The 22726-nt window shown below is 39.7% G+C and overlaps 2 protein-coding genes across 3 annotated transcripts in view; one reads left to right on the plus strand and one right to left on the minus strand.

Annotated features, from left to right (window-relative positions):
• Positions 1–29: 29 nt before the first annotated feature.
• Positions 30–14910, plus strand: NDUFAF7 (NADH:ubiquinone oxidoreductase complex assembly factor 7). The gene is made up of 10 exons (XM_037165392.2): positions 30–126; positions 434–597; positions 3122–3202; positions 4367–4477; positions 5414–5627; positions 6886–6944; positions 7647–7757; positions 10204–10347; positions 12275–12448; positions 13165–14910. Exons 1-10 carry the CDS (start codon positions 72–74, stop codon positions 13378–13380), a joined length of 1329 nt encoding a protein of 442 aa, XP_037021287.2. The 5' UTR covers positions 30–71; the 3' UTR covers positions 13381–14910.
• Positions 14911–15010: 100 nt separating this feature from the next.
• Positions 15011–22726, minus strand: part of PRKD3 (protein kinase D3) — a 64937-nt gene continuing 57221 nt past the window's right edge. For both annotated transcript variants that reach the window (XM_037165390.2, XM_037165391.2), the window contains 2 exons: positions 18726–18811; positions 15011–17851 (listed from right to left, as the gene is read on the minus strand). In XM_037165390.2, coding sequence (XP_037021285.2) covers positions 17678–17851; positions 18726–18811 — 260 coding nt within the window. In that variant the 3' untranslated portion in view covers positions 15011–17677. The remainder of the gene's footprint in view (positions 17852–18725; positions 18812–22726) is intronic.

Genomic DNA, 22726 nt, shown 5'->3' on the forward strand with positions numbered 1-22726 from the left:
TCCATCCCGGAAGTGGCTGTAATCCCCACCCCCGGGCGGCGAGCGGCTGGCGGCTGCTTGGCTAATTCAAAATGTGTGTCCTAGGGAAGGCCGGCGCAAGGTCGCTGTACGCTGCGGCGCGAGCGGGTAAGAGTTCGCCCCGACCGGACCCCGGTTGCCGAGGAAACCGCGAGGGGCGCCCAACTCAGTCCCGGGCGTCAGGGGCGCTTCGGCACGGATACAAGTTCAGCTTCCGACGGAAAATGGCTGTGAGGTCGACGGCAAAGTGCTCGCCTGCCTGCGCCCTGTGTGCGTGCTGCGGCTGGGACACTTGCTTTCCCGGCTTCGAACGAGTTTAAGCGTTGACGAAGCCAATTTGAAAGCTCTCAGACAGCTGTGCACATGTAAATACTAAGGTTTTTAATAGGTCCTATTTACTGGGTGTTTTTCGCAGTCATTCCCTGCCTTTGGAGAGGAAAATATTTCAGCTCCGGGAGAGACCCGGTAGAAAACAACCCTGTGACTCCGATGATGCGGCATCTTGTGTACAAAATCAAGTCTACTGGCCCCATCACTGTGGCTGAGTACATGAAGGAGGTCTTAACCAACCCTGCCAAGGTATGTGGGTCGGGACCCCGAGGACCGTGCCCGCTCTAGCAGGTTTGCGAGGTGCGAGTCTGGAGGGGAGCCTGAGCGTCTTCAGCCCAGGCTGCCAGGGTGCCTCCCAGGGGAAGAGCCACCCACAGGATTGGAGACGGATAAATTAATCTGTCAGCTGATTCGGGGCTGGATCATGTCAGCGGCAGGGCCAGTATACAGACGACAAATTTCAAAGCTGTTCAGGAGACAATGTAACCGATTGGATTTATGAGATGAGGGAAGGGTGACAGTTCGACCTGGGTTGATGGGAGATGGTAGAGTCATTTCTTTGGGATAAGGGAATGGAGGAAGAGAAAGAGAGCAATAGCCGACTTAGGAGGGAGGGGAAGGATAGAGTTCAGTCCGATATATGAATTTGAAGCTTAGGGACTCTGAGGTGGAAATAGGTGATTGGAAGTAGGAGTTTAGTGCCCGGAAAGTTGTCCGTATTGGGATGGCTTCAGCAGGCATTGGAAGCATATTCTGGTTTTTCTTTTCGAGAATGGAAGGCCTGGGTCTTTGCTCTTCTGTAATTCAGTATTGCAGCTTTCTGGCCTGTATTTCCTTGTCTGCTCCACAAAGCCACTCGTTGAAAGTCTGTAGTCCTTTTACTGTAGAATGTTTCACTATTTGCTGAGTTGAAATGTGAGGTCTGTGGAATCCGGGGGTTTGGTATGGCTTGTTGCAGGATGTGGTGGAGCACACACAGTCCACTGCCCAGAAGTTTAGGCAAGGCAGTTATTTTAGTTGACTTCTAACCAAACTTTAGCTTTTCTCTGTGAACACACCGGATGACCAGTAGCATCAGCAATACCTGTGACTTGAGTTAGCGTCAGTGCAACGACTGACATTGTCACCTCATGACAGTGATCAATCACAGCTGTCTCCACATACCATTGTGCTCGTCCGTGCTTCAGAACTTTGTTACTTATTCGACCTTTGGCGTGATTTTGGTTTTTAATGCTTATAAAGAAGCATATGTATTAACTGCATCACCAATTTATTTTTTAAATATTTGATAAGTATTTTTCAGATAATTTCCTTTGTAATCCTGTACGTTTTATGTCCTGTGCATTTGAACACATTCTCTAAAGGAGTCCACAGGCTTTACAATACTACCAAAGGGACTCATAACACTTAAAAAATGCTCCTGAAGTGCTTGCTTATGAAGGCAACGAGAAAGGCTAGTGGGTAGATGCTGCACGACCCTTACCTGAGGATATGTTTATTGATTGTAGAAAGAGAGAAAGGAGAGGAGAGAGAGACAGACAGACAGACATGGGTTGCCTCCTATACCCAGGCACCATCTGGGCATCAAACCGGCAACCTAGGTATGTGCCCTGACCAGGAATCGAACCTATAACCTTTCGGTGTATGGGATGACACTTCAACCAATTGAGCCATCAGGCAGGGAAAACATAATTTTTAAATTTAAATATGTTTCTAATGCTGAGAGGGAAAAGTTGAAGCTGTGAGAGAAAGGAAATCAGGTGATGAGAAAGGTACTGACTGGCTCATGAGAGCTGGGTGAGGAACTGTGACCGATCCAGAGCACAGGAGGGCTCGGGTTTGGATAAGAACCGAAGGGGCAGGCATTTCATATTTGAGTCCCAAGCAGGTGGAGGCCAGGTGGGGTCAGGAAGTTGAGAAGTTGTATTTAAATCCTGTGTGGGCAGGAACACAGGTCATCTGCCATGAGTAAGGTGGTAGAAGAAGGGGCATGAGGACCATAGGGAATTTTTAAACAATTCCTGAGTGTTTCTTGAAGGTCAGGCATTATGATAAAACTTGGGATATGAAAGTAAATATAGTCCTCTCCCGCAACTAACTGTGCCTTCTAGTGAAGAATGGACATATAAATAAATAAGCTCAGAAAAGGGAGCACTGGATTTAGTCTGAGGTTGGAAGGCTGGGGGAAGAAGAGATCAGAGAAGATGGCATTTCAGCAGGTTTGATGGATGCATATAAGATTGCCAGGAAGTAATGGAAAAGGAGAGCGGAAGGCGTTTCAGTGGCATGGATGTGTGGGCAACGAGGGCCGATTAAAAAATAAAACCCAGGCACTGTTGAGCTATGACATTCATATGGAGCATGCGTAAATCACAAGTATATGGCTTGATGAATTTTCACAAAGTGAATAAATACTCCATGGAACCCACACCCAGGTCAAAAACACCATGGCCAGCAGGCATGGCTAATTTGAAACAAAAAGTATGAGAATTTGGGGTGGGAACGTGATGGAAGCAGGGAAAGGGAAGGAGGGGGGAGGCAGAGATGGACACTGCATGGCATCTGGCTTTCTCGTCAAGAAGGCACTGGTTTTCCACCAGTTCTGCAAAATGACTGTCACTTTGTAAAATTTACCTTGCTTATTTAGAAGAGAGAACTTTCTTACTACAAAATTAATTATTTTGTTGTACACATTTTGTAAGATTCTGGAGGGGTGTTTAAGAAGCCTTATTTGCAAATTAATTTGTTTTTTCCACTTTCTCTTTTTACTCAGGGATATTATGTGCACCGTGACATGCTAGGAGAAAAAGGAGATTTTATTACTTCACCTGAAATAAGTCAGATCTTTGGGGAGGTAATATCAATCTAAACTGTAAAAGAAACTAGTATCACAAACATTTGAAAGCAGATTAAGGTGTCCTATTCTGTAATAGTATTTTACAGCTTTGTTTTTGTGATTCATCAAAAGTTTTAATTATTTAGTAATTTATATATTGAGGTAATAGAAAGGGAACAGAGGAAAGAAAGTGGTAAAATGGGCATTTGAAGAGTGTATACTTTGCTGTAGAAAAGGGTATGTAGAGGTAAGAGAGACACAAGGAAAGAGATGGAGGGAAAGAGGGAAGAAGAGAAGCGAACCAGATGACATAGGAGAATGGGAGAAGGACGGGAGGCAAAGGCAAAGGCGAGGAAAGGGGTAGAGTGTACCCCAGAAGGAATTGCGGGGCTCAGAGTGAGCTCTAAAGCCCCCTCCCCAAACATGATTTAGCCATAGTTACAGTAGACATCTCTCTGTAAGAAACTTCAGATTCTTTTTAAAAAATTCTACTTTATTTTCATATAGTAACCTTTGATCAGTTTAGAAATATGAAACAGTACATAAGAGGAAGGAGAATCCAGGTATTAAAAATACATTGCTTGTGTCTAAGAGCCATATAATTATTTTCTTGAAAGATTCGGCTTATTTTTAGAGCGAGGGGAAGGGAGGGAGAAAGAGAGGGAGAGAAACATCTGTGTGTGAGAGGAACGTCAACTGGTTGCCTCTCACATGCCCCCCAACTGGGGACCTTGCCTGCAGCCCAGGCATGTGACCTGACTGGGAATCAAACTGGCGGCCTTTCAGTTTGCAAGTTGACACCCAAGCCTCTGAACTATAGCAGTCAGGGCAAGCCATGTAATTATTGAAATCATATGAATGTGAAGAAATGGCCTAGTTATAAAATTATATTTCATATGTCTGTTTGCTTTCAAATACTAGTACCTTTCTGTAAGTGATGTTGTCTGTGTCATGGGACCTTTTGTAGTGGAGGGTGCCTTTCAACTATGTGCTGTAGTTATTTAAGCTTTCTAACTAGCATGTGTTGTAACACAGTCCCAATGAAGTTTCCTTTGTTAAATTTATATGGCTGTTTGTAAACATTTTGCTTTCTGACATAAAGTATGCATTTTCATGGAGTTTTATATTGTGGTATGCTTTTATACTTTACAATACTTCAATGTGTTTTCTTCCTTGTCACAGCTGCTAGGGATATGGTTTGTTAGTGAGTGGATGGCCAATGGAAAAAGCGCAGCTTTCCAGCTGGTAGAACTGGGCCCAGGGCGGGGTACCCTGGCAGAGGATATTCTGAGGGTAGGTAATAAATGAGTGTCTTCAAGTCTCGCGTATGTGTATCTGAGTTTGCAGATTGTTGATTTGCTTCACCTTCGGTCCCACCACTTTATTCTTGTATTTCTCAGCTAAAAGACAATGTCAGAGTACTATAGTGATTGATTAGTTGTTGTTTGTACAATTAAAATACAGCAGTGGAAGAGAATATAAAAGCTAAAACTATAAAACATTTAGAAGACATTACAGGAGATATTTGTCTTCTGAGTAGGGAAAGTGTTTTTAAATTATACATAAAACAGAAGCCATAAAAGAGAATATAGTAGTAATGTCTACTATATTAAAATTAAGAACTTTGTGTTCTTTAAAGAAACTAGGAACTCTTTGTTCTTCAAAGACACCATGGCGAGTGGTGAGACAAACCACAAGTTAGAGAAGTTATTTGCAATACATGTAACCAGCAAAGAACTAGTAGTCCTTTAAGTCAGTAAGCTGACAAAGAACTCACGAGAAAAACGAGGCCAAATATGTGAACAAGCCTGTCATGAAACTGAAAATCCAGATGGCCAGTAAAAACAAATTGCTCGGACTCATTGGGCGTCAGGGAAACGAAAGGTAGAATCTGCGAGATACTACAACGCCCTCGAAATTAGACAGTCTGACAACAGCAAGTGCTGGTGAGGATGGGGAAATCTTATTTTCACTCGTTAATCGCAACTCTAAATTTTATCATTAGGAAAGCAGATTGTGTCCTGCCCTTTTTTATATAGACTATGTTTAATAACTCCAGAAAGTTATGATTCTCATAGGCTTTTGGAGAGTGGTTTGTGTGAGAAACAAATTTCTCTGGAAGCAAGTATAACTTGTGCTGTGACGAGCAAATTATTGAGGCCAGTGGTTAGAAAATGTAAAATCTGCTCAACACGTATTTTTGCCATTTTTTCTTCTTTCTGTATGTAGGTGTTTAGCCAGCTTGGATCTGTGCTGAAAAACTGTGAGATTTCGATGCATCTAGTAGAGGTGAGCCAAAAATTAAGTGAGATTCAAGCGTTAACTCTGACTGAAGAGAAGGTTCCCTTAGAGCGAAGTGCTGGAGCCCCAGTATATATGAAAGGTGTTACTAAGTCTGGGATTCCAATTTCCTGGTACCGGGATCTGCAGGATGTTCCAAAAGGTAATGATTTTACATTGATGAATAAGAGAATTTTGATTATAGCCCCTCACAGTAGTGATAGGTAATCACAGCCTTGTAGAGCAATATACGGACTCTCCCAATTTAACAATGGTTCGATTTATAATTTTTCAATTTTACGATGGTGCAAAGGTGATACGCATTCATTAGAAACTGCACCTCAAGTTTTGAACTTTGATCTTTTCTGGGGCTGCTGACAGGCAGTACAATACTCTCTCATGCAGGGCAGCAGTAGTGAAATGATGTTGCCCAGTTGGATGCTAATGTAAGTGTGCTCAGCATGGTTAAAGAAGGCTGGGCTGAGCCGTGATGTTTGGTAGGTTAAGGGTACCAAGTGCATTTTTGACTTAATGAGGTTTATGAGGAGGTAACCCCAACAAAAGCTGAGAAATATCTGAAATAGATTGAGTTAGTACAGCCAGGTCCCTTACAAAAATAGTGAACTTCATTCTATAAAAAATCCACTGTAGCCCATACTGGTGTGGCTCAGTGGGTTGGGCGTTATCCCAAAAACCTACCGGTTGCCAGTTTGGGGCACAAGCCTGGATTGTGGGCCAGGCCCCTAGTTGGGGATGTGTGAGCGGCCACTGATCTCTGTTCCTTTCCTTGTCTCCCTCTAAAAATAAAAATAATTAGGAAAAAAACATTCTATTAGAAAATAAAATTGCCTACCATTAAGGAACAGTGAATTTCATGTAGTTTTGCCCTACCCCTAAGACAGTACTGCTGCCAAAGCAGCCCCCGGCAGCAGGGGCTGGAGGAAGCGGTGGTAGGTGGGTCTCGCTGCATTATCTCATCTTGAAGGTCGGTGCCTGTGCCCTTCAGGAACCTTCCATGACCCACTCCGGCTCAAACCTTAAATGGTCTGATCTGGGCAAGACACCTGGGCCATTCCTGGCCTTGGGTGATTTTGGGAAATTCAAGTCTTCTTTCAGCTACCAAGTTTGAGTTCTGATTTCTTTCAGGCCTAGTAATGAATAAGAAATTAAAATGATAGTCGAGATATTTGGCTCTGTGATCCTGGGGTGTGGAAAGCGAGAATAGTAGTAATTGACCCTCCATATTTTCCACAGAGTAGCTCTGCTGTGAAGAGCCTGGTAGTTCTGTGCTGGAGATGATTCTGGAAGCATCACGGGTTCCAGTACAAAGAACCAGGCATTTTTTTGGTTAATGTTCAAAAGAACCAATTCATTATCTTAAAAATGCTTAACCATTAATTTTCTCTTCCACTTTTAAATAGGATACAGCTTTTATCTCGCACATGAATTTTTTGATGTTCTTCCTATCCATAAGTTTCAGGTATGATGGAAAAAAAGTCATGTTTATAATTGACCAACAAGGGGGCTTGTGTTGTAAGAATGAATATTTTTGCTATTTAATTAGTATATAAACACTACTGGTTGAAGTTAACTGCATTTGGAATGCCTCGTGAATATAAATAATTGAAAAGCAATAATGAAATATTAAGTGGAATTCTTAATTCTCATAGGATAAGTATTAAGAATTCTTCATTCTCCTAAGATAAAGATGCATGAGAATGTAAGGTGGTAAATGGCTTTAGTACAATAAAGATCTTTCTTTAGCAAATATTTTTAAACTCCCAAGATTAAAATTTGTCTTTATTCCTTCTATGAGATTTAAGATTTGGTGGTAATGTATGTGTACTGATAACTTCTAAGGCTAAGAGTATGCATTACTATGTAATAATTTATTAGCAACAGCTTCTGATTAGTCTTCCCAAGTCTGTTTCCGGGTTGGAGGCGTGCTGCTCATTTTATCTTCCCGGGCTCTACCTCTTATCTCAGCTACATTATCCGTTTGTATCTAACAGCCTATTCGTATGGTTTAGGAGAAGTGAAGCCTCGAAATAATTTCAGGTGGTAAAGTGCTCTGTTATTTACCTGTCATATATGGTAAGAGGAGAACACTAATAGTATTTTTTGCTCAAGACAGTTTTGAGAACTTGCAAAAATTGGTTTTTGTGTGTTATTTTATGTTTAGAAAACCCCACAAGGATGGCGAGAAGTGTTGATTGATATCGACCCACAAGGTTCTGATAAACTGAGGTTTGTTTTGGCGCCTTGTGCCACCCCCGCAGAGGCCTTCATCCAGGTAAGAATACGTGTCTTCTTCTGTTTGCCAGCCAAGTCTTACTTTCTGAGTCCCTATTTTAGAGCTTCTTTACACAGGGGGACGGAGTCGCTCACAACATGTGAGATGGTTTTTATTAATAAGGAAAAGTGCAGAGGGTCTAGAGTCAGAAGAGTCATTTCTTAGCCGTGTGACTTTATCTGTAGTGAGAGATAAGTGGGACATGCTCACTCAGCAAGTCCCTTCTCCGTTTGCCTGTCAGAATTGTCTCTTTACAGGAAGGGTTTGATGTCTGTGAAAACAGTGTGGTACAGTGTATGGTAAAGTGACAACAAGAAGTGTTTCTTGAGTCCTTTGTGTGTATTACTCTGTATTTCCTCACTTCATTCTCAAAACAACTTCATTACTGGATAGAGTGTACGTTCTTTCTCTGTTTCCACCCAGATCCAAATTTGATTCTAGATTGCCAGAATAGTATTTGACTACTCTTGGCTCCAAGGAATAAATCACAAAGAGCTCATCATGAGGTTATGCATAAAGGTTAAAAAAAATCCTGTCCTTCTCAGGAGTGTTTGGGCTCTAGACTGTGTTTCGTTCCTTTCTTTTCCAGTTCAGAAAAGAAAGTTTCTACTTTTTAGAGCATAACTAAGAACTTGTAATCCAGAAGTTATCAGTTTTAAAGGTTTTATTTTTACTTATTTTTAGAGAGAAGGGAAGGAAGGGAGAAAGGGAGCAACATCCATGTGCGAGAGAAACATCGGCTGGTTTGCCTCTTGCATGTCCCCAACTGGGAACCAGGCCCGCAACACAGGCATGTGTGTGCCCTGACTGGGAATCGAACCAGCGATCTTTAAGTTTGAAGGCTGGCACTCAGGCCACTGAGACACACCAGCCAGGGCCAGAAGTTACCAGTTTCAAAAGCACAGGATCTTTGAAACATGAATCTATGAATTAAGTTGTCTTTGCAGAACATAAGCCTAGGCACTTGTGGACATTTCTATTTTTTTCATATTCTGGCTACTTAATTTTACCTGAATGAGAAACAAATTCATAAAGCTACCAAGAGCTAAGCCCCAGGTCCTGGGTCTTGTGATTCTGTTTAGTTCTTAACCCGAGTAGTACTCATTTATGAGAGAGGGAGTAATGCTTTCTCCTCGTGCGAACAGGGCAAATGGTAATAGACTCCATCATCTTGAAGATAGGCTAAGATAGTAAGAGTGCCAGCAAGGTGCACTGGGATGTGTCAGTTATGCCCAGAGGTTTGTAATTAAGCCACATTGACTTAATTTATCTGCACCTGAGGATATTTTATTACTGATTTTAGAGAGAGAGGAAGGCAGGAAGGGACACATTGATGTGAGAGAGGAACACTGACCGGTTGCCTTCATATACACCCTGACTGAGGATTGAACCTGCGACCTAGGTGTGTGCCCTGGCCTGGGACCGAAACCACAACATTTTTAGTCAGTGCTCCAACCAACTGAGCCACTGGGGCAGGGTGAAACACAGTAATTTATTTAATAGCACCGGGGCAAAACAAAACAAAAAGAAAAACCTAAAGAAAACAGGTAGCACCGGGGCTGAGTGGTTTATTCTTTCATTTAATCCTCACAAACCTAGTACACATGTGATGCGGGAGGGGACTCCAGGAGGTTAAGTAACCTGTCTCAGGCTAAGCAATGGGAAGAGCTGAGACCAGAAGCTGACTTTGTCTGACTTTGTGCCTGTTGGAACTGTGTCCCATTATAGGCAGAGACATCAGGGCAGGACAATACTTCATTTTCAGTGGGGTGTTAGGAGAGGGCAAGAGTCAGTGTACATTTTACTTACAAAGAAAAAGAAATTTTCCATTATCCTAGGAGCTAGTGAAATTTCATATATACTAGTCAAGTTGGCACATATTCACACTGCTGTTTCACTTTTAAGTGGATAGGCACTTATGGAGGATACTTAGTTAATACTCGAACACCTTGGGAAATAAAGGTCTCAGGCACATTGGTATTAATTCATAAGCTGATGTTTCTAGATACGAAGCATATCATTAGGATGCCTTTAGCTCCAACGGAAGGCATCATGATATACTTATTTAATATGGTCTGTTTTTGAAAATCGGCTTTACATCATCTGTTCATCGAGCACAATGTTTTGAGTACCTATTATGTGGCAGGCACTGGAGTGACAATGTACTTGGCCACCTGAAGGGTTGGGAGGTCACATGCATTTTTAAAAAAAGGATTCATGTTGAAATATCTTTGTAAGCTTAGTGCATGGCAACAAAAACCAAGGAGTTTTATATAATAAAGAGGATGTTGTGTGAAAAGTTGAGTGTAGAGAACGTGATTCCTATTGAGAACAAATTTATTTTTATTGTAGCTAAGTAATGCTCCCTGTAGAAAAACCAGAAAAACCCGGAAAACCCCAAGGAAATAGTTGAGTGATGCATTTTCTTTCAACTTTTCCTTACTAGCGTGATGAAGCAAGGGATCACGTGGAAGTGTGTCCCGACGCTGGTGTTATTATTCAGGAGCTATCTCAGCGCATTGCACTGATGGGAGGGGCTGCGCTGATTGCTGACTACGGTCACGATGGGACTAAGACAGACACCTTCAGAGTACGTATAACTCCATAGTGTGACTTCTCCAAAGTTGGCAGGTATGATTCATTTAGGTATCAGTTATTAGGGTTGAGGTCCATTCAAGGTCTTTATTTTTGCTTTCTGCAGTGTATATAGCACTGTTGTATTACATTATTTTATAATTAATATTAATTTATAATTACTCTTAATTCTAGATCTTATTCCTAAGCCTAAATCCACTGTCCAACTTGCCTTTGAACAGGGTCTGAATTGTCTACATTATTCCTTAAGTTGCAGAACCTGGGTCTGCATAGATCCTAATGAACATGTAAATCATACAAATGGAAAGACTTTCCTAAAGTTTTCTACCCTCTCTTCATTTAAAAAAATTTTTTTGGTACATCTTTGGAATTTTGACGTAGCTGCTATAATCAGACTTTTTCTACCAAATTTTCAACATCTTTTTTTCTTCTCCAGATGTGTTTTTTTATTCTTCCTAAACATCCATCCTTAAGTTCTTTGAATGTGATCAATTCTGTTGAATAAACTTTAACTGAAATACATTTAACTAGATGCCATTAGTCATTTTCTACATTTGTGGTTCTCAGTTTTTAACTTTATCATACCTAAGAAAAACCTGGGTATGTGTTTAAAATGCCGATTTCCTAGCCTCACCTTCACGATTCTGATTCAGTAGGTCTGGGTAGAGTCCAGGAACATAGAGGGTCTGTCCAGAAAGCATCCAGCCATGTATTATGAAAAAGAGACACATTTTTAGAAGAAGATACAAGAAACACTATATACAGGACAATGATGCCTCAGTCCCCTTCTAAGTAGGCATCTTCGGACCTCACACAGTTCTCCCAATCGCCATCAGCTGCCCCATTGTATTTTCCTGAATCTCATTAACAGTCTGAAATCTCTTCCCTTTCAAAGGTGATTTTAGTTTTGCGAAAAGCCAGAAGTCACAGGGTGCCAAGTCTGGGCTATAGGGGGCCTGAGCCACCTAGGTGATTAGATGTTTCACCAAAAACCTCTATACAAGACATGATGCATGAGCAGGCACGTCGTTATGATGAAGCTGCTGATCACCAGTTGCCCACAGCTGCAGCCTCCTGAATCATCCAAATTTCTGTGGGGGAGTGTTCAAGCTTAACACAAAATTTGATGCAGACTCATTGCTCTATTCACTTGTCATTTTGAATGCAATGGCCACACAGTACACATGCTCACTCAGTGGGAATCTCCTACCCTCACTGACTAGTACAGTGAAGTCATCATTGTTCACTCGTGTGCATTGCAGTTCAGTTCCCTTGTTGAGCACACTGCCAGGTTACATCCATGTCAAGCAGTTCTCATTATATCAACAGTGGTTGGACTTTTTCTGGACAGACCTTGTATTCTTAGGTGGTTCTGATGGGTTGATGGTTAAGACTTTGTAAAACACCATCTGAGAATTAATGAGGTCTCCTCTATCCATAGGCATTAATAAAAATGTTAAATGTGTTAAGGGCAGCAACATCTTCAGGTGCTCCAACACTGTCCTTTATATTGGGTTTTCCACACAGCATCTCATTGGAGGAAACGGGTGCTACTACAGTAAGAGTTTGTACCATTGACTTTGGCCAGCAGTGTCAAACTCATTTGCACCGGGGGCCACATCATCCTCGAGGCTTCCTTCAAAAGGCTGAATGTAATTTTAGGATTGTATAAATGTAACTACTCCCTATCTAGGGGCAAGGAGCTTGGCACTGCTGCCGGGTAGAAACAAGGTGCCGGGTGGATAAAACAAGGTGGAGGGTGGGATTCGGTCCTTGGGCCTTGTGTTTGCCACCTGTGCCTTAGGCCATATATTCCCTAACAGTTCTTATATAAAATGTGTTAAAATGATGGCATTTCTTTAATTTTGATAATAGCATGAAAGGATAAAAACTCATCACTTTATTTAAAAATTATGTTCAAGGGGTTTTGTGGCCACCAGCTTCATGATGTCTTAATTGCCCCAGGAACAGCAGACCTAACAGCTGATGTGGACTTCAGTTATTTGCGCAGAATGGTACAGGGAAGAGTGGCTTCTCTGGGCCCAGTAACACAACAAATGTTTTTAAAAAATATGGGCATTGATGTCCGGCTAAAGGTACGATTTATTTCTCTATCATTAAATATTTTTTAAAAGATTTTATTCATTTATCTTCAGAGGGTAAGAGAAGGAGAGAGGGAGAGAAACATCAATGTATGGTCGCTTCTCATGTGTCCCTGCTGGGAACAGCCCACAACCCAGGCATGTGCCATGACTGGGAATCGAACCTCGATCCTTTGGTTTGCGGGCCTGCCCGCAATCCACTGAGCTACACCAACCAGGGCTTCATTAAATATTTTAATTTCACAGTATTTCCAGCAAATATTTTAAATAAGTTTACCTGGCCTTAATGTTCTTGCAGTTAATCAGATCCCTGGCGTTCCATCCAGCCTTTTCAGTAGTACAGGACTTAGTTTCACCAGATGGCCTGCAGACTCTTGCATCTCCGTAAGATGTAGAGTTAAGATGTTCAAATAGTGTTCATGTCCATTAAGAAAACTTGACTGCAGTTAGAGGTATGAATTTTAGAACTGCCCCGAGGACATCTGAACCCTTCAGTGTGTTCAGACCTTCTGGGAATACTGGTTAAGCATACAAGTTCACAAGGTTGTGTCATAGCAACCTATGTTTTTATAGGGACCCATGATTTCCAGGCAGTTGGTTAGAAACCACAGTTCAAAAAGCACTGCTTTATTGAACAGCTGATTAGTATTGCTGCATCTAACTGGAAATCTTTTCTTCTGTTTTTACTAAGAATTTTTTTTTCTTTTCAGGTTCTTTTAGATAAATCAACTGAGCCATCTTTGAGGCAGCAATTACTTCAGGGGTATGATATGTTAACGAATCCCAAGAAGATGGGAGAAAGATTTAACTTTTTCGCCTTGCTGCCTCATCAGAGACTTTGTGGTAGAAGCCAACAGATAAATGCACGTCAGTCAAAACCCTCTCCATCACCTGTAGCTGGATTTAGTGAACTTGCTTGGCGGTGATAGTTCAAGTTTGGACTTTTTGTCCCCAAGTCTAAGAAACCAAAATAACGGGAATTAATTTCATGTATCACAGGTAAAATAAGTATTTTATCTCTTCAGTCAATAAAAATGGTCCATTTTATATACAGTACAACTGAACATTGATTTTTTTAAAGTTGTTTAACTGTGGGAATAATTGTGTGTTCTTAGAAACTGAATTTCCTTTATTAAGAAAAGCTAGTTGCTGTCTTTTTATTTTAAAAAGTAGACATGAACACTAATTGGCTCAATAAAAACTGGAAACAATCTAAATGGTCACTTACAGGGGACTGATTAAATAGAACTGTCCATGTATTATTTTAAAAAATGATGTAGTATGTTCTAACACGGAAAGATCTCTTAAGATTTATTAAGTGAAAAGAGTAGGTGCAAAATGTTTTAGAGTAATGATTCCATTTTTATTGAAAAAAAGCTATACTTAAATGCTTGTAGGTAACTCCATAGAAATGTGTATTTTAGTGAAGACTGGTTGTTTTCTGTTCTGTGATATTTAGTTGCATGTATAAAAGAAGGGATCCCCAATAATCATTATTAAATTTCCCAATCTGGAAGTGAGTTTTAGGGGTAGGAAGACACTGAATTTATTTGTTCTCCTTCGAGGTATTTGAATTTTTTACACCATGTGCTTCTGTGAATTTAGAATTTAAAATGTTTAATAATCACAGTAAAACCAGTAATGCTGACATGTACTTAAAATATGAGTTACATGTAGACTACCTAGGATGAATAATTTTCTAAATTGAACTGCTTCTCCCTTATTTTCAGATAAATGTCAAATTTTAGTCTATGAAGTTCTCATGTCTTGGTTCATAGAACTTTTATGTTAATACCAGACACGTCGGCTTTGTGAAGAACTGCTGTATGAACAACACAAATTTCCATGTGAGATTAAAGGAAAAGAGTATTAGCTATGTGTCCTGAACTTCTGGCGTAACTATATGGAAGGTCATTGGCAGAGTGATGAACTGCTGCTTTTTATTGGTTCTTTGGCCTGAGAACAGACTAGTGTTCTCTATCTCACTCTAAAGTAAAGGGTGACCGAAGCCTTATCTTCCAGATGCCGTCCAGCCTTGGGCCATCCCTAGTCATCCTTATTCTGCTTCCATATTTTTTTCCCCAAAGTCTTGGGACAATTTTTGTAAGATGAAAATGCCCATGGTTTGCTCTTCTCGGTTATTTAATAGTTTTTATAACTAAGGGGAAAGAGTCAGGCAATGCCTTGTATCTTAAAACCTAGGAAATTTACTTTGGTATTAGGTGTTTAACTTACTTAAGTTTCTGGCAGTTGCAGAAGTGGATTATTTGATGGAAGCTCCTGAAAATTTATAATTATTCCAGACTTTCATTCCAAGAAATAAGACCTCCAGATAATTACCTCAAATTGCATATAAGATTATAAAAATGAGTAGTTTTTTATTTTAGGCAGTTAAAAAAATCAGTGTTCTTAAATATAGCATTAGTTCCATTTACAAATACTATTTCCAAAATAGTTCTCTTACCAAGGCCTGAGAATATAATACAACCAAATAAAATTTTCTTTGGATACCTTGACTAGGAAGGTAGGCTCAGGTTTTCACATGGAAAAGCATGGTGATATGGAAATATATTTTATTATTAAGCTTCTTCGAGGATATTTACAAAAAGTGGGATGTAACAAAAAATATAAAAATGTACTGACAGTGTCATTATAGACTACTTTGTACATTATCAAATGTTTCTCACAATTATTTCTTATATAAACACGGCTTCAACACCCAAAAAAAGGTTATACAGGTTATACAGTATCTGGAGTAATCAGTTAACTCCAAATTATCTAACAGTGCCTTTACAAATTCAGGAAACTTCTTAGGCATTTAACAACAAAAACAGAAAGAGTGCAATTAACTTCATGGCTTGTAAAGTTTGATTATAACTCGTATAAGTATAGCCAACAAACACCATTCCAGTTAATTTTTACCTTATGCAGTAAAACCACAACAGAGTGCCTAGTGACTCAGAATTACTCCATTTTAGCACGTTCATACAAACAGACTTAGCAGAAATTTGGGGACACCGTCTTCTATCCTAACGAAAACACGTTTCTAAAAGGTTTTGCAGAAGTAACTATAGAGTTCAAATTCATATATGAGAATGAAATACTGAAAGACGTGAATGTCTCCTGGAGACAGAGGGACTCCAGAACCACACTGTTTGGGTTCAAATACTGTGTGACCTTCAGCAGGTAGTTTACTATCTGTCAGACGGGGTTCATTGTGCCACATAGCCCGTGGCAGCTGTGAGGATAAGGTAACAACTAAAGAGCTCAGAACATAACACTGCGTGTTTCCTGCTACTCTCTCTGGTATGTTTTCAGTCCTGGGTAAGGGAGTAGCTCCAGAGATCTCATGAGTCTTTGTTCATATACGACCAATCTTTTTCTTTGCTGCTTCTAATTCAGTGGGCAGTAATAGTTAAATTTACAGTTTTTAGTTTATTGACTATGTTCATATATATCTAACCTTCAAAACACTAAGGTAGAGGCAAGTATTACAATCTTCACTTTACAGACTGAGGAACTCGAGGCTCAAACTGTCACCTGGCCAGGCCTCCGAAGCTGCAAAAGGAGCCAAGACTTATAAGACTTAAACCCAGATCTTCTGATTCCAAATCTTTTTGCTCTTTTTGAGGGGAAAAAGTTAAACAAAAAGCTGTTAGATTTTGTAAGTCCCAGATATTAAACTTCTTTGGGGGGAGGAAACTATTAGTAACTTTTTAAAAAGTATGAAAAAGTCTAACCTCTTAAGTTACATATTATATCTGAGCAGAAAAAAATTTCTTTACCTGGCTACTGGAGCTGAAATGTTAGAGAGTATTTATTTAGTCGTTCATTTGCTCTCCTGAGAATATAGCCCTACCCTTATAAGTGTTTCATGCTCAACTCAAAGTGCTTAAAATAACTGATTTTAAAGACATTCTATGGCAGGAGGTGGGGGGGGTTCATGGTGGAGGGAGATAAGGGGAGAAAAAAAAGGGACAACTGTAATAAGCATAATCAATAAAATATACTTATAAAAAATAAAAACATTCCAGCTATCTCTAAAAGCCTTTCATTAATCTGAGGAATGGAAAAAAAGGACACTGCTTGCTATTCTTTCCTACAGTTTTAACTGACCCTGCACTGGCCTTATTAATTTCCTCCCTCAATGAGTCAACCCTGTGTAAATATAAATTGGGTAAGTCTGTTTAGGTCTGTACCCATTGAATGCTGGAACCTAGCTGTGGCAACACAACGGTGTCCGTGGGAACCTAAGTTGAGCTATGAGAAGATATACAGGGTCTGGCAGAAGTAATACCGTTCAGGGTGGTTGCTAGGGCACATGAATATCTTGTACAAGATGGACAGCAATTTGAATATTTCACCTAAAATGTCACATGGTGTGCTTGAGTGTGATATGTCACACAATTACATACTTATGATTTTGTAGTAGAAAATTCTAATGAAATGAAACGGGAGCATTATGTGTGCCAGACTCTGCATTGTACATAGTAATTCAACACAGACCAGCAGTTCCAATTCCTGGTTTGTAACGTCAGTTGTCCCAAATTATCCTGGAGGCTATTTTGTAACATACACAAGGAGGTGACAACTAAATTTTTATGTTGTAGAGAGGGTATGCAGAGTTTCAACTCTAAAAAGGTTAGGGCTCACTGTTGAGACTGAGTGATCTAAAAAAGAAAAAAAAAAGTCCAGCACTACTTTTGTAGGTCTGGTAAAAAACCCTCAACCCCTGGATGGTTAGTTAAACAAATGTTTCAAATCCTTACAGGAAATTGCATGCTGGCAGCCTCTGATAACACTTAAATGCAAATCTGTTTAGTCATCAACCATGTAACTTTTGTATGATTTGGTCAAGCTATGTAATAACTGGATTCTAGTTTGCCTTTTTGTACTTTTTGGAAAACAATACAAGAACAGGAAAGGGAAGATAAAAGTGCCACTGTTGCACTAAAGTGAAGGATTAGGAAAAAATACAAAAACCAGTTATTTCTTATGCTATAAAATTTATGAAAAGCTTCATCTTGGTTCCATTACATGATTTTATTACCTTCCGCTCTTGTACCTACTTAAAAACTACAGTATTGGTGTCACCGATTCCTTATCGTATTTCCTCATGCCTTTGCATTTTTGCAAATGATGACCTCCAACAACAGTTGTGCAACAAAATACCAGCCCATAAAATGAAATGCTTCCTTACTGAAGTTCTTAGGTCATTGATAATTAAGGATCTTCTTCCATATCGTCTGGATTGGGAGCCATGATGAAGTGCTTTGGGTATTCAAGGTTGTGTGTGTACGCATGTATTTCCCAGCGGGCATCATCACTTTCATGTGTAATGTAACGTTCTCCAATGCGAGTTTCAAATTCTCGAAGGTCAAGCCAAGTCTGGTAGTCCTGGAAAAGGAATGAAGTGATTATGAACCATAAAAGAAACAGTCCTGTCAACCCTTATTTTTTGCTTAGCACTCTAGTCACATAATTGGCAAACCCCTACTAACAAGTACTTGCTATAAATTCCATTTGTAATATTTTAAATTAGCAATGTTAAAGATAAATATGTTTTCAAATTGCATCTCTATGAGGAAATTACCTAGTTTCTAAAATTTAAAAAATATTGTCTCAGGGCTTCTGAGGTGGCTAATAACAATCACTTAAACATTTCGTTCTATATTTCAAGAGGCCTCCAACTTATTCCTTATAATAAAGGAAAGTGCTTAGTTAGAATCTATTATCAGAGTAATTTAATAATCCCTGAGAGTAACTATGGTTGCATTTTTTGAAGTCAATTCTACCTCTTACTCCCTTTAAAATTCTAAAGCTTCTCTCTTTACACTGAAGTTAGGGGGTAACTTTTTACCAGTCTACACAACAACTTCTGGAGGATTTAAGCCAAACATTTGAAGTGGCATTTCCGACCTTTCAATGCAAATGTAAACCTTTCAGTGGACATTTTAAAAGTAAAATATATCTGACAAAATAACATGTTATATTCATCTTACAAAAAGGTGAGATGAACACATAAAGCCCTATAAAAGGCTTTTATTCATTGCTTTTAGTTCTTGGGAGTTTAACTGGCTATCAGGTCTGCACGTGAATGGCATAGTGCAAAAATTCCAGAGACTTGGGCACGGTACAAACTAATCACTAGAGATCATTACATTGCTCTAAGAAGTGCAGAAATGGTTGATCTTAGGGTGATTTCATTAGGTAAAAGAAATCACAGTGATCTGTTCAAATGAGGATTGTCAAAGAGACAGACTTTTTTTACCTGTAGCCAGGGATGACTAAGAGATTTGTCCACACTGTAACGTTTCCTCATCTTCACCTGAAGTAGGTTGTTTATCAAATCAATTGCTAAGGGAAAGACAAATTTAGATACATGAATTTGGGCACACGAAACACCTCAAACCTGCAACTCTGCCTGGAAGGCACTTCTATCCACAGAAATAGAGCGTTATGGATTTTTTTCTCAAGGACTTGGGCTTTAAGCTACATACTGGTGATCCATAAATGTTTACTGAACTTAGAGTGTATTTGTTTTTTTAAGGAGGCAACATAGAATACAGATTAAAAGTATAGACTCTGATAGGAAGAAGTAACAATATTAAAATGTCCATACTACCCAAAGTAATCTATAAATTCAGCACAATTCCTATCAAAATACCCATGGTGTGTTTCACAGAACTAGGACATATATTCCAAAAATTTGTATGGAAACACAGAAGACTCCAAATAGTTCTCAGCAACCAGGAGAAAGAACAAGGTTGGAGGTACCACACTACTTGATAGCAAACTGTACTACAAGGTCCTAGTAATCGAAACGGTATGGTACCAGCACAAAAACAGACATAAATCAAAGGAACAGAATAGAGAGCCCCAAAATAAACCCATGCCTTTATGTGTAAATAATATTTGACAAAAGAGGAGAGAACATACAATGGGGTAAAGACAGTCTGTTCAGTAAATGGTGTTGAGAAAAGTGGACAGATACGTGTGACAAAATGAAACTAGACCACCTTCTTACACCGTAAGAATAAACTAAAAATGGATTGAATGCTGAAATGTAAGTCTCGAAACCATAAAAACTTTAGAAGACACAGCAGTAAAATCTCAAGACAATGCTCGTAACATTTTTTATCATGTATCTCCCTGGGCAAGGGAAACGAGTAAATAAACGAGACTACTTCAAACTAAAAGATTTTGCACAGCATAGGAAACCATCAACAAAATGAAAAGACAACCCACAATGGGAGAACACATTCACCAATAACATGAGGTCTGTCTGGAAAAAGTCCTACCACTGTTTATATAATGAGAACAGTTTGCTCGACATGCATGTAACCTGGCAGCCAAGGAGACTGGACTGCAATGCGAATGAATGAACAATGATGACTTCACACTACTGACTAGTCAGAGAGGGTAGGAGATGCCCACTGAGTGAGCATGTGTACTGTGTGGCCATTACATTCAAAATGACTGAGGAGTACAGCAATGAATCTGCACGAAATTTTGTGTTAAGCTTGAACTTTCCTCCACAGAAATTATTTGCACAATTCAGAAGGCCGCAGCTGTGGGCAACTGGTGATCGGCAGCTTCATCACAACAACGTGCCCGCTCATGCATCATATCTTGTACAGAGGTTTTTTGTGAAACATCAAACCACCCAGGTGACTCAGCCCCCCTACAGCCCAGACTTGGTGTCCTGTGACTTCTGGCTTTTCCCAAAACCAAAGTCACCTTTGAAAGGGAAGAGATTTCAGACCATTGATGAGATTCAGGAAAATACAATGGGGCAGCTGATGGCGATTGGGAGAACTGTGTGAGGTCCGAAGATGCCTACTTAAGAAGGGGACTGAGGCATCATTGTCCTGTGTACAGTGTTTCTTGTATCTTCTTCTAGAAATGTGTCTCTTTTTCATAATACATGGTTGGATACCTTCTGGACAGACCATGTACATCTGATGGGGTTAGTATCCAAAATTTATAAAGAACTTAAAAAACTCCACCAAAAAACCCAAACAATCCAATTTAAAAAATAGTCAAAGGACCCGAATAGAGGTATGTCCACTTCACCAAAGAGGACATACAGATGGCCAATAAACATGAAAAGATGATTAATGTCACTAATCATCAGAAATGCACATTAAAATCTTATCACCTCACAGCTGTCAAAATGGCTATCATCAGTAAATACACAGCAAGTGTTGGCATGGATGTGGAAAAAAGGGAACCCTTGTTCACTGTTGGTGAGAATGCAGACTGGTGCAGCTACTGTAGAAAATAGTACCCACTGTGGAAAACAGTATGGAGTAAATGAAATACAAAACTGTCTTATGACCCAGCAATTCCACTTCTGGGGAATATATCTGAAGAAACATGAAACAATGATTTGCCAGAACATAGGCACCTCTATATTCGCTGCAGTGTTATTTATAATAGTCAAGATCTGGAAACAGTCCAAGTGCCCACCAGTAGATGAGTAGATTAAAAAGCTGTGGTACATTCACACAATGGAATACTACTTGGCAGTAAAAACAAAGGAGTTCTTACCTTTTGCCACAGCATGGATGGACCTAGGTATTATGCTAAGTGAAACAAGCCAGCCAGAGAAAAAGAACACCATGTGGTTTCACCTACATGTGTACTCTAACAAAGTCAAATAGAAACAAACTAGATAAAGAGAATAGAATGACCGATGTTGGGGGTGGGGGGCAGTGCTGGGTGAAACAAGGGAAGGGATTAAGAAAGTTTTAAAAAAACCTCACAGCAAACAGACAATACAGTGGTCACCAGAGGGAGAAGGGGGCAGAGGTGGTGGAGGGAGGCAGAAGAGAGTAAGAGTGGGACAAACGGTGACAGGAGGAGACTGGACTTTTTAGATGGTGAACACGCAATACAAAACATGATGTAATATAGAAGTGTATGCTTGAAACCTACATAATTTTATTAACCAATGTGGCCCCAATGAATTTTTTAAAAAGCTCAGGAAAAAAAAAACTGCAGAATGGAGCCAGCCTGGCTGGTCTGAAGTCCTTCTTCCTCTTATTCTGTGATAGGGGATCAGTTACTATATATTCTGCCTTAGCTTCCTCATCTGTAAAATAAGATTGTTGAGAAAATGGCATTAGCCTAATACACGTAAAGGGCTTTTAATGGTACTTAGCACATGGTGCAGAATATTAACTTGATTTCAGTTTTTGAGTGGGTTTTTTGTCTCCCCCCCCCCCCAACAACTTGTTATTGCTTTCTAGTCTCTTGGCTTGGTCTAGAAAAGTTGCCAAAGCCATTACCTTGCCTCCAAAGATGGAGTTAGACTGAGGAGATAACTTACTGTATTTTGCCATGTATAATGCACAGTTTTTTGCCCAATTTTTTTCAGGGAAAAATAAGGATGTACATTATACCTGGGTATAATGACTAAATACCAAGGGAATAACAATCCCGTGTATAATATGCACAAAAACGTGGGTGTGCATTATGCATGGGATCACATTATACAAGGTGAAATACGGTAATACCAAAAGTTCATACTCAACAGGATTTTTTTTTGGTTAGGGTTATGGTTAAACTTAGCTTCAAGGTTAAAATGCTCGTATCAATTAGGATTAGGGAAAGGATTATGATTAAGTTAAGGGGTAGGGTTAGAGTAGGGTGTAGAGTTTGGGCTAGGGTAGGGGTTAAGGTTAGGTTTAGGGTTACGGAGAGACTGAGGATTAGGGTTAGACATAGGGTTAGGTTTGAGCTTATTATTAGAGTTACCATTAGGGTTAGAGCAGCTTTGAGCTCAAAACAGCATTAGCATTAATATAAGAGTTAGATCTAGATTTAGGATTAAAGTTATAGTTCAAGTCTGACTTAAGGTTAGGGTTAGAATTCGCTTTTAAGTTAGTGTGGTTATCAATTACAATTAGATTTAGTGTTCAGGGAGGGGCTAGGATTGGGTTAGGTTTTGCAACAGGATTAGGTTTGGTGTTTAGGTAAGGTTAGGGTTGTTTATCATTAGGGTTAGGATAAGAATTATCTATGAGATTATGGTTTGGGTTTATATTACGTTTTTAGGTTAGGGACCAGGAAAGGGCTAGGTGACCTTTAGGAATTGGTTTTGAGTCAGAGTAATTTTTAGAGTTAGTTTTAGGGTTGAATGATTAGTATTAATATTAGGGTTTGAGTTAGATTTGAGATTAGGGTTTGATTTTAAATTAGGTTTAGGGTTAGGATTATGGTTAGGGTAGGTTCAGGGTTAAGGTTAGGGTTATTAGGTTTTGAGTT

Source organism: Artibeus jamaicensis, unplaced genomic scaffold (assembly GCF_021234435.1).
Source record: "Artibeus jamaicensis isolate MK-2021 breed Jamaican fruit bat unplaced genomic scaffold, CSHL_Jam_final contig_465, whole genome shotgun sequence".
NCBI classification, from domain to species: domain Eukaryota; kingdom Metazoa; phylum Chordata; class Mammalia; order Chiroptera; family Phyllostomidae; genus Artibeus; species Artibeus jamaicensis.

What these genes read in the sequence shown, in the direction of transcription:
- NDUFAF7 (XM_037165392.2), top strand. Translation starts at nt 72, where the DNA reads ATGTGTGTCCTAGGGAAGGCCGGCGCAAGGTCGCTGTACGCTGCGGCG. An exon ending in TCTTAACCAACCCTGCCAAG is followed by an intron (nt 598 to 3,121) that starts GTATGTGGGTCG and finishes CTTTTTACTCAG; the next exon opens with GGATATTATGTGCACCGTGA. An exon ending in CCGCAGAGGCCTTCATCCAG is followed by an intron (nt 7,758 to 10,203) that starts GTAAGAATACGT and finishes TTTCCTTACTAG; the next exon opens with CGTGATGAAGCAAGGGATCA.